This window comes from Solenopsis invicta, chromosome 10 (assembly GCF_016802725.1).
Source record: "Solenopsis invicta isolate M01_SB chromosome 10, UNIL_Sinv_3.0, whole genome shotgun sequence".
Classification (NCBI taxonomy): domain Eukaryota; kingdom Metazoa; phylum Arthropoda; class Insecta; order Hymenoptera; family Formicidae; genus Solenopsis; species Solenopsis invicta.
Window position 1 is genome coordinate 8,776,183 of NC_052673.1, and position 15,834 is coordinate 8,792,016.

The 15,834-nt window shown below is 30.4% G+C and overlaps 1 protein-coding gene, 1 long non-coding RNA gene and 1 pseudogene across 2 annotated transcripts in view; 2 read left to right on the plus strand and 1 right to left on the minus strand.

Moving 5' to 3' along the window:
- The window catches only part of LOC120358867, a 34,574-nt gene extending 31,482 nt beyond the window's left edge, over window positions 1-3,092 (minus strand). Inside the window, exon 1 of the long non-coding RNA XR_005575743.1 lies at window positions 2,807-3,092. This is a non-coding gene — a long non-coding RNA (uncharacterized LOC120358867). The remainder of the gene's footprint in view (window positions 1-2,806) is intronic.
- Window positions 3,093-3,627: 535 nt separating this feature from the next.
- LOC105192988 (odorant receptor 82a) lies at window positions 3,628-10,101 on the plus strand. The gene is made up of 6 exons (XM_011157304.3): window positions 3,628-4,122; window positions 5,005-5,332; window positions 7,709-7,939; window positions 8,803-8,916; window positions 9,101-9,256; window positions 9,904-10,101. The coding sequence occupies exons 1-6, from the start codon at window positions 3,872-3,874 to the stop codon at window positions 9,952-9,954; spliced, it is 1,131 nt and encodes a 376-aa protein (XP_011155606.1). The 5' UTR covers window positions 3,628-3,871; the 3' UTR covers window positions 9,955-10,101.
- A 1,792-nt stretch (window positions 10,102-11,893) lies between these two features.
- LOC120358866 lies at window positions 11,894-14,369 on the plus strand (annotated as a pseudogene).
- Window positions 14,370-15,834: the final 1,465 nt, after the last annotated feature.

Genomic DNA, 15,834 nt, shown 5'->3' on the forward strand with positions numbered 1-15,834 from the left:
TTCCTATGTTACGCAATTAGCAACCATTATTCGATAATGCGTGAAATCTCATTCTTGTTATATTATATGACACAGTTTTACAGAACTTGTATTTTCAGATTCTTCATACGAGCAGTCAGATAAACATTTTGTGTAACGCATTGAAGGATGTATTTTCCAAAAAGAGCAACTAGTGCCTCCATTATGAAGAAATTAATCAGCAAGCATTAGAAGGTTTAATCTTTCTCGAACAAAATCAAAAGAACCTTCTGTATATGCACTAATTCAATTCTTGTCGAACATATTGATCTGCTGCTCAAGATTCATGATTGTAACAGTAAGTAATTATTTGTTATGACTGGAGAGAACAACCTGCACCTTGTAGTGATAGAGATCTATATCGGGGTTCGATGTTGCAGTTGATCAATACGCAGGGCTCGAATGATCGATATTAGCTCGTCATTAGTAAAGGCTATTATGTCTTACATAGCTATTAAGGTAGAGGCGTTTACCTTTGTTTTTGCAAAGAGTACTTCAGTGTTAAGATCGTAACAATCGAGACACTTACGCTTCTTACTCTGTAAAGACATCAATTTACGCCGTTTGTCATACGCTTTCTGGTGATTTTAAATATTGGCAGCTGTATTTCCATTGTGAAGTATTTTTTTTTTTACTTTGTAATGAAAATCTTATATTTACGGACACAGCACAAATAGCACTGGATATAAAGCAACTTCGAAAGCCTTCACTCTAGACACTGATCGCTGAACGCAGAACACTGCGTCGTGCTTCGCGCATCAGTTATGCCCTAAGATATCCGGCTCCCTTGCCTTGCAAAGTTCTCCATCTCATTTTTGATTATAACTCCATAGCGCAATACAATGCACACGCTTATCCGAACTCTTCTTTTGCATTTTTAAAGCAAATAATATTGCAATTGCGCATCTGGAGACACTCGAGCAGCACAAAATTTATTACCTATAATATATTTTTTCCCTTCGATGTGAAATCATAGCATAGCTTCTCTGCTCCTATAATGTACCACATGCATGCGCGATGAATAACTTTGACAATCACCGGGTTCGTGCTTGAGTAATGAACCCTCTCAAGAATCTTCGAAGATTACTTGATATTGCATGATGAAATTTCTACGTCGTGAAACTACAGTAGTAATAATGTGGTAACTTTTCTACGATTGCTATTAAGGGCGGCATCAAGAGGGGGTTTACTGTCAAATGCGCTGGATGGGGTCGCTCTACTAATCGGAAGTTAACATAAAATGAGTTTTACAATCACCGCGAGCATCATGGTTGAGTTCGGCTTAATGCGCTACTGAAATTTAGCCGAGATCTTAAGTAGGATTTTTTGGAGGATCCCTTTAGCCTCGTTCAAAATTTCAGTTCAGATACTTTGCTATTTGAAACTGCTTTCCCCGACTTAGCATTAGTTTCCTTATAGCTTGCTTTGTTTTAAACTGACTGTCTTCTATTAAACTCAAAGAATAAAAGTTTCTCTTAAGTTTTTGCGTATCGCCGAATAAGTATTCATTAGTGACAACATATTTCTCAAATAAAAAAAAATTAAGAAAAATTCTGCAATCAAAACTTTATTAGTACGCCTAATGCGATGGTGATAAACATTTTAGACTGTTTCATAAAATTTTAACATCGATGTCTTGAGATTTGCGATGTCATTGCCTTTAAAATATGCATCATGATGACTAAAGCGAACCTTCCTCATCGTTGTTCGATGCTGATTATCGGAGTTGATGGCAGTTTATATCATTGTGGTGGTCTATATTTTATCTTCTTCATAATGGAATTTAATGACGTATTGATGACGAGTACGATATACGGAAGACTCAACTTTTCCTTATGATAAAGAATTTTCCTTCATTTACAAATTCTTTTCTATTTACGAACTCATCATGTTCTTATATATGTATAATAAAATATATATTTTTTATTTAGCACATAACGAGTTACAAAAATTCGATATGCACGTATAGTATAAAATCTTCTCTCGGTATTTCAGACGATCGATGATAACTATATTATTGAAATCTTTATTCTTTTACATCTTAGCGAAAAGATTTAAATTAAATACTTTATTATAAACACTTGTAATATGTACTATGTATATAAAAATATTAATTTTTATTTTGTAGATAATTATTTTATTATTCAAATCATATACAGCATAACATAGAACCTTGAAAAAGCACATTTTTCTCAAAATCTGAGAATCTATTTAAATATTTTATCTTTGTGAGCGACATGATCGTGTTGCCAGTTTTTTTTTTTTTTTGCAGAGTAAGTCAGTCGTAAATGCAGTTTACGAGGCTCGTTGGTTACGATGCGAAACCTTGCAAAAGTCGAATTTTATTGATTTTAATATTGAGATTACAGAAACGATTGACTTTAATGATTTAACGGTCTTTAGAAGTTTTTGCGAGTGTAAGATATTAAAAATCTTATTTTTTTTGGACACGTTAGAATGTTCTTTCTAATATAAAACGATACTACATTTTAGATTTAGAAAGCTCCTGCTTTTCATGTATCGGTGCTATTTGCGATGTCTCGATCAATAAACAGATATCAATTGCAAACTACATAAATATACGTATTTACATATACGTATTATACATACATATATATTATTATACATCATTTCAAGTTATTATGTGTTACGTGAATACGTTTATCTTCCCATATTTTGCTCACTTTTCAAATATTTCTTGCTTACCTCTTCATAAATTTCAAAAACGTGCTATAATGACGTACACGCTAAATGTTCTCGTGACTTAAAGGTATATAAAGGCATTTACCTTGCCGTGTTTACCATTTGCGCTGTACAAAGTTTTATTAAAATGCTCTCGTCGATGAAATTCTCTCGTCTAAAGTTGATGTAGACATCCGTTATCAATGTAAACATCATATATCAGCTTGTAAAGTATTATTGGAGATTTTAGAAATGGCTTGATTGACAAATATCAATTACAAAGTCTGCATATATACATATACATATAATCATATTTGCATATCATTTTAAATGTGCTATATGAATATTTTATCTTTCTATCTTATGTCACTTGTCATTTTTATACACGTTTTGTTTATTTCTTCATTAACTTCGAGAACATGGCACAAAAGTGTACACGCTAAATGTCCTCGTGACTTAAAAATAATATAGGAGCAGTTATTTTGCTATTTATTATTTGTATCGTACAATAATCTAAAATGTTCTCATCGATGGATTTCTCTTATTCAGAATAGAAGTGGACATTTGTATCAATATACCATCTTATATAGTGAAGTAACCTTAAACTTCTAATCCGAGATAACTTTAAATCGTGCATTCGAATTGTAATTATATACAAAGTTAATTTATCTATTTCCTGTTGGAATCCCTTATAAATCTCGACCGGTTATTTACAAAGATTCAGTCTTATATCCAAAACTTATATGATCGTTACTTTGTTCAGAAACTTCTTTTGACGATGATCACTACAGCGATCATTGTTCCTGAATTGGGACGCTGCAACTTTCCTCATTTCCTTGCATTTTTGATGTAAATCACCCTAATAACGGCGAGAGGCAGTTTCTCCGTTCGGGACGCTTCCAAATAGTACTCTCGTCGATTGTTCGTCGAGGCCTGCAATCATAATTCGATCGTAGTAACTTTTTTCTGCATTCTTAAGCACATGACAAAATACACGTCTAACGTTCGCGATTGGTCGACGGCCGTTAAGGTGGGGTCGTGTCCGATCTTCATGTTAACGTCTTGAAGCTTATTCTCCAGCGAGCTTAGCGATCGTACGGAAGTCTCGTCAGAAACTTATGTTTGTTTCGTTCAACGAAGTGAACGAGAAACGTGAAATATCTTTTGCGCGATGATACCAACCAGCACTGTCAGCCAACCGGTTGAAATCGGCCTCCGCATTATTGGGATATGGCCGAACTCCTCGATTCTCTTCAGACTACTTTGGACATTGGGAATAGGAACATCGTTGACCTTCCAGTATTATTACTTTTTGACGCACTTCAGCACCGAGGAGCTGCCGAATCTGATAGACAGTTTAAGCACCATCTTGCCGCACAGTCTGCTCTTCTTCAAATTATTTGTCCTCTGGATCAATAACCGGTACGGGCTTCCTGAAATATGTTATAATAATTTTAAGAAACATTATATTTTCACGTCAGATTAATTTTTAAAAATTCTGAATAATAATGATGTATGAAATATTGATTGCCAACTAAGATTATCCCAAAGTATTTTATAATTTAATGCCTAAGTTTGGATTGCACTTCTTCTATAAGCTCTATAATATTATTTAATATTAAAAATTGAACTATTATTTAATATTATTATAAAGTAACATGTCCTGGTAATATTATGTAAGAAGTAAATAATATTATTTACTTTAATATTTTAAACTATCGAGAATGTTGTAAAACTAAATATAATAATTATAAAGTTTATGAATATTTTATGCATAATAACTCACATTAATTTTTGACTGCAATAATATTCGTAGAACATTTTCATAAGATTTCACGAATATTGAAATAATATGCTACGAATATTTTACAAAAATGCATATATAACGTTAATACAATATTTCCATAATATTACAAGAATATTAAAAATATTGAATAATATTCTCAAAATATTATTTTAGTATTAAATTAATTTTTAATAATGTTTGTATAATATTCTAAGAATATTGTAGTGTCATGGTTTTAAAAATATTGTATTATAGTTCTTATACATAGAAAAAAAATATTTTATGCTGTAATCATAATGTAAATGGTATAATAACTTTTTTAATACAACACAGCAATCCGAAGACTGGCGTTTGATTATTAGTAACTTCTGATTTTGATAAAGATAAAGGAAAAGCTAACTCAACCATCACCAACTTGGTGTTTCCTTTTTCTTTACGTACTAGTAAAAGCTTATCTTTTAAGACACGTCATGAACATAAATCGATGTTGTGACGGATTACGAAGTGTTGCATTGCAGAATATTCAACGATATCCTGATGGCGATGTCCAACGATTGGCGCGAATATTCCAGCATGTGCGTCATGATTGATAAGGCGGTCCTCGCGCATCGCTGCTCGAAATTGACTATTAGTGTTTACTCGATAGCGGTGTTGCTTTACAGTATTGCGTCCGTTAACTTTCGTAGGCAAGCCGATGATGTTTGCCGTGAATTGCTGATAAAGATGAAGTTTCCTTTTGAATTCTGCAAATCGCCGATCTACGAGATAGTGGTGTGCATGCAATTTGTTGATCTTATGGCGATTTCCTCTGCTATAGGTGTACTCGACGCATTAATGGTTACATTGGTGAGTTATGTTTATCTTATTTTTCTTTTTGTGTTTTAATTCATTATTGTTTCTATTATTTAATAATAAAAAGAAATAAAGTGAATAAAGTAAAGTAAATTGAATATAGATTAAAGAAACATTATAACCCTTGAAGTATTATAAACGCTCGTAATATCACCATTGATAAGTAACGAAGTCTAATGATTATTATGGAATTATTTATTTAGTAGCTGTTATGCCTTAGCTTTAATATGCCAATACAGAATAGCCGATATTCGTTACAAAGCATTTTTACTTTTAAACATTTAAAAATTTTTTCAAAGCATACTTTAAGCATTTAATTACGCATGTTCTTTTATTTTTTTAAAACACACTAGAGAAAAAAATTCAATGTCTTCAATAAAGCCTATTTAGTTGAGGCGTTTTTGAACTACGACCAAATATTTTGTTATATGCAACAAAAAATTTGGTTGTTACGAAATACACGTAAATAAAAAAAAGTATTTGTTTATACTAACTAAATACTTGTTTATATTAACTAAACAGTTTTATTCTGTATATTTTAACCAAATTATTTGTTGCAATAACAAAACGTTTTTTTTTAGTGCATGGGTATTGTTACAAATATATATGTACACTCAAGAGTCTTTTTATTATTTACAATAATATTTTTTTTGACTATACATATTGCTGAAGTATCTAAAAAGCTATATGTAACTCTAAAAATAAATTTTGTCGGACCATCAAAACAATTGTGTAGGACACTCAAATTGATTGCTAGAATGGTAAAACTTTTTGCAATTTTACTCATTATGTTTGAAATTTTTACATAATTATTTTTACGGCCTAACAAAATTATTTTTTAATCTGTATTTAGCTAAATTCTTAGATACTTTGGCAAAAATACGTTTTTTTTTTTCGTATATGCATGTAATACGATTTTCAAAAAAACTACGTTTTGAAAATGACTTCTTCTTTTTCCAACGTCTTTCAGAAAGAAAGAAAATTGAAAGAAATGACAAAAAAAGTTTTTAAAAAAGATTACAATAAATATAAGTCAACAATAATTAAATTAATGCTTCCATTTTTTTTACAAGATAACAAAATGATCAGTCAAACTAAATAAGCAGCTTCGCGAGAAATTTTCAATTGATTAAAAGTCCGCAAAAAAATCAACACAACATTAAATTTAAATCGCAATTCATACGCGACGTGTGTACAAGCGTGAAAAAAGCCTGTTAAGAAAAAAACAAATTTAAAGATAAAACAAAAGATAGTGCAATAGAGCGAAAGTTGCAAGGTACGACACAAAACGCAGGCGCGAGTGGTAACCACGTATCATGCGCGAGACATTTCGAGACCGACAGATTCTTGATCCCGAGAAGCGATCGATGCACGCAAGCCTCTACCTTATCCCCTCTTTTACACGAGTACGTCATGCTCGCATCTCTGCGATTCGTTCGCGCTTTCGATCCATGATCCATGCGCATGCGAACGTAACGTCGCGTCGGCTCCTTCTTTGAGTGTCGCGCTTGAGTGGGGTAATTCCACTTCTGATTGCTTCAAGTCCTTCCCCGGGTCATGAAGTGGACAAGACCTTGCGATCTTTCGTTACATTTTGATGCTTTACCGCGGGCCAGTCAGCATTTCCATTTCGAAGACGTTAGTACCTAAAAGAAGTTTAAAACAGTCAACATCCATTTGATTCCTTACGATTTCTTTTTAAATCGCGTATACGTATGCATGGATCGCAAGTACTTATAAGACAAATTGTCAAGGCACACGTGACAATGCGTTCAATGTATCAAGAAATATTACATAAATACGATTTTTTTATCTTTCACATAATTTAAACAATATTAAAAATTTAGCCTATATATTTAATGATCATCAAATAAGAAAAACTTTATGTCAAATAAGGAGTGATAGACAAATTGTCAAGGCACACTTGATAATTTGTCTATCACGCCTTATTTGGCATAAATTTTTTCTTATTTGATGATCACTAAATCTATAGACTATATTTTAAAAAATTTTAAGTTATATGAAAGATAAAGGATCGTATTTACAATATTTGTTGATCGCGCATAAGCGCGATCGCTCCTTGAGTGCCTAAGTAGCAATTGAAGATGGTTAGATTCAAAGGTAATTGCTACTTAGTTGTTCAGTGAGTGGTTGCGCATTTGTGGATACGCCCATTCCATACTAATACCTATATTCTATCCTGCAAAATGCAATTAAAATTATCATGTCACATAACTTATGTAAGTTTAAGTTAATATTTACTTATTTATCTTTTAGAGTTTAAGCATGTGCTTCTACTTAACAATTATATAACTAAATAATTAACAATTATTTGATTAACAAATTGCGTTTATTAACAAATGAATGCAGATGCTGCACATTGGTGGACAGATAGATCTTATACGACAGGAAGTGGAAGGGATCTCTTTCCAGAATAACAAATATGATTTGCCTACTGCTATTGTGAGATCTTTAATTACTAGGCATCATAAAATTATCACTTTCTCGGAGAATATCGAGAGTCTTTTCTCCCACATCGCACTGATGCAATTTATTTCAAATACAATGATTATATGCTGCATCGGGTTTCTCATAGTAACCGTGAGTATCCAAGATCCATAAGTATTTCTTTGAAATTTCGTTTTAATCATATGTATTTGAAATTTTTTCAATACCTATACTAAAGATTGTGTTTTGTAAAAGTTATGACGCTTGAAGGTATGTTTATCATATTTGAAAATAATATCTTATATTTATATGTACCATATAACATACACCAGTGCAGACTCGTAGATCTTTATCTAATTAGAATGAATAAAAATTGTTTTTAAAATTCTTTAAAACTTCTGTAGTATTCTTGTTTCTAAGATTTTCTTATTCTGTATTTTTCGAAAAACGTTTATAACGTTTAAAACGTCTAAAGAGATGTAATGTATTACTTTTTTCAAAATCTTTATAAATTTAAAATATAAAAAAATTCTTAAAATGTGTTATGAGATATGAGAACATTTTAAAGCAGAATATAAATCTTTTTACTGGAATATAAATTTTTAATTCATTAATTTATTTCTAGACATAGCTATATATTTTTTGTTACATATTTTTGTTTTTCATGATATTTGAAATGGCAGTGATCTCACAATCAGATTCACACGTTCAAACCGTATAATAAACATGAATCTCCATTATTTAACCGCAAGTAGGGAGCAAATAAAAAATTTCTATGAGAGCGTATTGACATGACTTCGAACTCTTCGAAAAGTCATCTCTTCATCTATTGAAAAGCTATAAAATTGACCGGATATCCTCGATCTTTTTGTCTTCACATAAGAGGCTCGTTGTGGCTTTCGCGCGTTGCATGATGTTGGGAGATAATCACTTGCTGCCTGCGCGTCTGACAATGAGGTCTCTGCCTTATAGGCAGATCGTCGAACCCTTCTTCTGATCGTTTTCTCGACTTACAGTCATTGGGCACAGATGAAGGCATCAGGATGTTAGTGAAGACCGTGTTTTTTTACATCGCTATCACTATGGAGGCGTTTATCTTCTGTTTCGCTGGTGAATATTTGAGTAATAAAGTAAGTATCTGAAATCACTTGTCAGTTTTTCCTTTTTTTGTGCAAATCTGAAAAAAATCACTAAATTGAATTGCTGATGAAATGATTGGACCGGGAGAGTGCTCATATGAAAATGAAGAACCGCAAACGTGCCGAGGACGATGTTTGATTTTCCCTCTGTATCTGCCTCTTATTCACATTTTAGAGCAAAACGATTGGTGATGCTGCATATGAATCTATTTGGTATAATCTCAAACCTCAGCATTGTCGTGTTCTACTATTTATGATAATGAGATCACAAAAACGATTGACAATCACTGCGGGGAAATTTATGGATTTATCATTGGAAGGATTCACAAATGTAAGATTCCGATAATGGAGATTACATATAAAGTAAATTTGTTTTTGTAAGATTATATACGTATACATTTATAATAGACATTTGTATTGCATTTTACATGTTCGATCTACATTACTCTGTTTTTATTAAGGCCCGGTTTTTCATTATCCGGTTAACTTATGGTTAAACTTAACTTGATGTTTTATCCAATGTGTTTCACCCATGATGATGCCATAGGTAAAGCTCATTGGTTAAACCATTAGGTTAAGTCTAACCACAAGTTAACCAGATAATGAAAAACTGGGCCTAAGAGTGCTATGAATTATTTAGTATATTTATTTATTTTATATAACGCATTGTTTATGGAAATGATCAAAATCAAAATTAACATCGTGTTTATCTAAATGCGTTAATATAAAAAGAACAATACTATTTTAAATAAAATAATAACTTAAGAATATAATTGACAGTATGTTACGTGATATAAATTTTGTGCAACGTACACTTTTTCAATGAGTGTAACAACAAATTTTTATATGTAGCATGAATATATGTTATACATAATTAAAATAATAAGTAAATATAATTTATATTTTTTTCATTAATTATATTGTTTTGTTTTATTAATCCATCTGCACTAATTTATTGTGTATTATTTAATTTTTCAGAGTTTGAAAGCCTCTGCATCGTATATATCTGTTTTATACGCAATGTATTAATGCCATAGAAACTTAAGACTTTGTATATATTTGAAAAAGTCAAAAGCTGTAAGAAGGTCGAATTATTATTTTTTTTATTCTGTAAATTGTTTGTAACAATTTATAGTAACACACGTCGTAAGTATAAATAAAAAAATATAAACTGTTTTTTATATCTTTTTATCTTAGTTGATTTTGTGATGCATATGAGACAGAAGTTAATATAGTTTCGTTATGTTCATTTATGATTAACTACTTTAAAACATTATATTCTAGTATACATATGTACATCTTCATTTTTTCATTATATAAAAGAAGTATCTAAAAGAACAATGCAAATATGAAGTATAACAAGAGAGATATAAAAATAAAAGTATACATAAAAATTTTTATGTTATAAGAATGAAGTATAATTCTATTAGAATGAAAAAGTCATGTCGTTCTTCCTCTATGTAAATGACATGTATTTTTTCATACAAAGCAAAAACTTTCATTGACATAAAAAATAAAACAACATGACTTTTATCAAATTAATATATTTAGATTTGTAAATGTATTGTTATTAAGATAAAATTTTCATTAGCTTTATTATTTGATTTGTCATTAAGTAAAGTAATTTTATATTTACTAAAAAATTCAATGTTAAATTAAAAAGAAAAAATCTGAAGTATATGATACTAGCATTATTCCACAAGAAATCGTCACTCACTGCGTACCGTTAGAAGCATTTAGCTACGTACTTCATGCGCATTATTCACGTTTTTTCTGCTATATTTCTGTTTCTTCAAAAAATTATTACTTTAAATCTATGCTCGTTTCTTAGCATAGCTAGAAAATTTGTTTCTTGCATTATTCAGGTAATTACTTTGTCAACATTTTTAATTAGAAAACAAAGCAATCATTGCGATCGTGCAACGTAAACATTAAACGTTGTAATTTTAATTCCATTTGTCCTGTAAAAACTACCATAATTCTTGTTCTCAGTTGGTTGTAATTGATCGGTAATTACTTCTATATTGCTGCGTTTAGTCGGCGACCCTTGCGTGATCAACTTACCGCTCTAGAGTCGTATTAAAGTTGTTCGCAGCCTATTGGCATTGTGATCCGTACTTTTACGTTGGCAGTGTCAACAAGTAATCTAACTTATATTTCAGATAACGCAGGTGTTAAATTTTTTTACAAGCTTTACATTATATTAGATATAAATTCGTATATCAATATTAGTGTATTTTGATATAAAATGCCAAGACATGATAAAATTACGGTTACAAGTACTGTTACTTTTTCGGTGCAAATCGTTCTTCGATTTATCGGGATTTGGCCTAATGCGCCGTGTACATTATTATTTTGTGGTGTTTGGATATTAACGATTGTCATAGTACAGACTTTCCAATATTGGTGAGTCATTATCCATTTCGAAATCGATGATATCTCGCATCTGATGGACAATTTAGGCGTCACCTTGAAGTATAGCGTAATGAAAATAATTATTTTATGGTTAAATAATCGGTAAGAGAATATTTCTTGCAGTCAATGATGGAAACCAAGTTTTATTCGTTCAGATCATTTTTGAAAGGCACTATTCCCATAGTAATATTTTTTCTCTCTTAAATAGATATCATATATTCTTCTATCTCTTCTTCAGTAAAGATGGCTGTTTATTTAGAAATAAGGAAGAAAATATATTGAATTTAATCTAGATTTAAAAGCAACTGTTTTCAGTTTTGTTAATTTAAACGATACAAACATCGCTATTTTATTGAAATATATTAGTCAAGTATGGTTGATTTTATATGTAGACATATTTACAGTTATATTTCTGTATTTTAAATATTAATATACTTGTAACTAAATGTTTTGTACAAAAGTCAGGTTTCCTTCCCGGAGAGAAACCTTTTCCATCTTACTGCTGCTCGTTTATTCATACATTCGGAGGAAATAAACTGACGGCAATATATTTTATGACGCTATAGCTACGATGACTGCAGATTGAAGGGAAGCCTCCATCAGCGAAATACACATCATGACGAGCAAAGCAAATCTGTCGAGGCACTCCAATGTGATCATCGGTCTCAATCGGCAGCAGCGTTTTCCTATGGTATTGACGTGCTCGTATCCCATACTGATAATTACGACGTTGATGGAATTGAACCACGCGTTTGCGAGTTCACGCTGAAGTTACAACTCCCGTTTGTATGCAACGACTCGCGCTGCGGTATTAAGTCGTTATGTGTCTGGAGTTTCTTCGTCAATTGGCATCTTCCGTCATGACCGGCTGAATTCTCTGATCATCACTGTTAGTAAGTGGAATCTGCAAGAGAAGAATTCTCTTGATGTATTTTTAGTTTACACTTAACTAGATAATATTGTTTGATAACATATAGCTTTAACGAAGTTATTATTTATCAATGTGCTATTGAAAATGGACAAAAGTGGATATCCAAATATTGGATTGTATAATGTACTGATACTTTTTTTTGCTCTATACCTGTAAAAACAATTTTTTTTTTTATTTTTTCCACAATTAGACATTGTAATATATAACATGTGAAAATATCTTCAAAATTTTAATCCGAGAAAAGTTCAAGTTATTTGTTAGCACATAAAATACAATTGCTGGTTTTATCCAAAGCTCATTAATTTTATAATCTGTAGCTTCTCGCATTTAATAATTAAGCATTTCTTAGAGAAATTATAATATTTTATAGTATAATTATAATCAAACGTTGGTTGAAAATTTTTCTTTTTCTTATAAAATATGAAGTTTCTTGAATATTTCTTGCATGTTACATTTCGTTCTACGCAATAACATATACATAATTTATTTTCCGTATTATACTTATTTCTACTTCTATTACTACGTAGTAGTAGAAACTTCATATTACTACGTAGTAGAAGTAGAAACAAGTATAATACGTTTAATGGTGGGAAAGTTTTTCTATTTTTATGACGCAGTTTTACAGAATATGTGCTTTCAGATTCTTTACGTGAACGGTCAAATAGATATTTTAGGTGATGTATTAAGGCATACTATTCCCGAAAAACAGCAACCAACGTCTTGCTGTTTCCATCATGAAGAAATTGATTGGCAAACTTCAGAAGATCATCATCTTTTTCGGGCAAAATCGAAAGAATCTTCTCGTATACGGCACTGATCCAATTCTTGTCGAGTATATTGGTGATTTGTTGCTTAGGATTTATGATTGTAACAATAAGTAATCTTCCGCTAAGACTGGATATAAACGACCTGCGTGTTGGGGTAGAGATCTATATTGGAGTTCGATGTTGCAATTGATCAACATGCTAGGCTCTCATATGATCAATAGCTCGGCATTAATGAAAGTTATAGTGTTTTATAGTGACCACTACGGTAGAGGCGGTTATTTTCTGCTTTTGCGGAGAATACCTCAATGCCAAGGTCGGAACGCACATTCGAGCTATAGACCAAGATGCTATTGATTATCGATAATATATCGAACTTATAGAAACGTCAATTTATGACGTTTCGACTATGCTATTCGACTATACATATTCTCAAGCGATTAAATAAATTTACATTTTTATTATAGAAGAGGTATAAGTTTAGTTGAAAAGTTATACTTTTATTTTTTCAATATGTGAATGTGTTGCAAAACTATCACAATAATTATGTATATTATATAAAAATTTTTTTAGAAAAAAGTCTTATTTTTACGTAATAATTATTAAATAATTCTTAAATTATTTAAATTGATAACAATAATTTTGTAGTTATTGGTATTAATTTATCAATGCAAGACTGTATTTTTTTAAATAATTTTAGTTTATGATTTTTTTTGTATTATAGTCATTCATCTGTACTATTGTTCTTTTTGTATCATAAAATTTTATTAATTTATCTCATTAACAACATTTTTGCGACACTTTTTTTTAAAGTAAAATGATTGACGATGCGTCATTTAATTTAATCTGGTATGATTTTAAGCCTAATGAGTTCAAGCTCGTCCTGTTTATAATATCAGGATCACAAAGAAGAGTTACCATTACGGTTTAAAAGATTATAAACTTGTTATTACAATAGAAGAATTCATGAATATGAGATTTCAGCATTGAATTTTTTATTAATAAACTTTTTGATATGTCAACATTGACACATTTTGAATTGCAATTTAGTTTATTATTATTAAGTGATTTTATAAATCAATTTTTTAAAATAATTTAACATATCCATTTGCATAAAAATGTGATTTACATTTAATTAGTTTATTTATTTATAAATTTACTTTACATATATCTTTTTGTTACATTATTTCATATAATTTTTCTAAATTATAAAAGCCTTTGTTTCGTACATATCAATATTATGCAATGCATTGAAGATAAGCTAGTTAGATGTTCATTACGTGCAGTCAAAAATATTAGAAATACTTTTTATCGGTTTTTACTTGTCCATATCTATGAAAAAACGACAAGAATACTTAATGCAAATTGAATGTAGACAATCGTGTACCAATTTATTTTTCACAATTGGAAATGAAATGTTTAAATTTCCAAAATCCCTGCTTGCATATATATTTAATCTGTTTTTCTTTACATCTTAATATAAAAACGACAATTCTGTTGTTACATCAATATTTGATTGTGTAAGTTGATTCGTATCCGACTTGAATTGATATTGTTATTGATATTATGGCTACACTGTAACAATATCTACATATTATATATCGTTTAAAATGTGAAACTTTTAGCTATTATTTAAACGTAAAATTGATTTGTTGTTGCAATTGCATTTTAGTGGTGAAAATAGTATTAAAAATGAGTAACACAAAAAATTGAAATAATATGTAATAGTTGAAATTATTGTAAAAAATATTAATGAAGTTTAATAACAGTGAGTTTTTGTAACTCTTAATGACAGTATCGGTATCGTTATGTTGTTCTTGCGGAACTTTTTTTTATCATATACAATATCTGCGCAACGACAGTATTAATGATACTGATACTATTGTAAAGAGTTACAAAATTCTGATGCAGATCGTGTGCCAGTGAGAAAAATACGTTAGTTCCTCGCGCTGCGCGTTTACTTGGCGCGAGACACTACCGTGTCTCTTGATCTCGCAAACCAATCAAGTTTAGATTGGTTTACAGTGACGATATTGTATGCAATTTAATGAACATTAATCCGAGAATTTCAACAAAAGAAGTTGCTCAGCAAAAGATAATAGATTGATAGATTGATTACATTTTGATATTTAAAAAAGATGTAATAGAATTTAAAGCTTGATGATTAGAAGCCGCATGCTAACTAAAATCGATCAAGTCAATTTTTTTCGGACAACTAGTCAAAGTTCCAATTTTAGAACAATTAGAAATAAAAGATAGATACGTCAATCCATTTCAATTCAAACGGATTTGTAGAGAAAAAAGAAATAAATCCCCACTAAAAGCTAGTTTGTATATTTTTAGAAGATTAGCTTTTTTTGTGGAATTGTAAAGGAATAATCCTCTTTAGCTTATTCTCTATTGGTTTACAATCTATTATGTAGTTCACAATTAATTTTAACAAGTACTATTAACAATTAAATAATTTGAAGGAAGTAAACTAGAAAAAAAGCGTTTAGCGCAATCGGAAGTTCATCGTTTTTCACCACGATAACGCCAGACTTTGACAAACGTACGTAAGTTTATAAAGTTAAATTAGAATCTACTGTTATATCCCAATATCACGTCATTAGATTATCACTTGTTGCAGTCATTTTTAATGAAAAGAATATCCTTTTCGAGATCTTAAAAAATTAGATTTTGAAATTCTTTGACAAAAAACCGCATACATCTATGATCGTAGTATTTCTATGTTGACTGAATCTTGAAGAAAATTTGTATAAAAGGATTTAGAAAATTATTTAGTCAATTAAATAAAAA

Bases quoted from the DNA above. Each gene is read 5' to 3' on its own strand.
- LOC105192988 (XM_011157304.3), top strand. From the start codon at position 3,872: ATGATACCAACCAGCACTGTCAGCCAACCGGTTGAAATCGGCCTCCGC. The intron at 5,333-7,708 runs GTGAGTTATGTT...AAATGAATGCAG, and splicing joins ACGCATTAATGGTTACATTG to ATGCTGCACATTGGTGGACA. The intron at 9,257-9,903 runs GTAAGATTCCGA...TTAATTTTTCAG, and splicing joins CATTGGAAGGATTCACAAAT to AGTTTGAAAGCCTCTGCATC.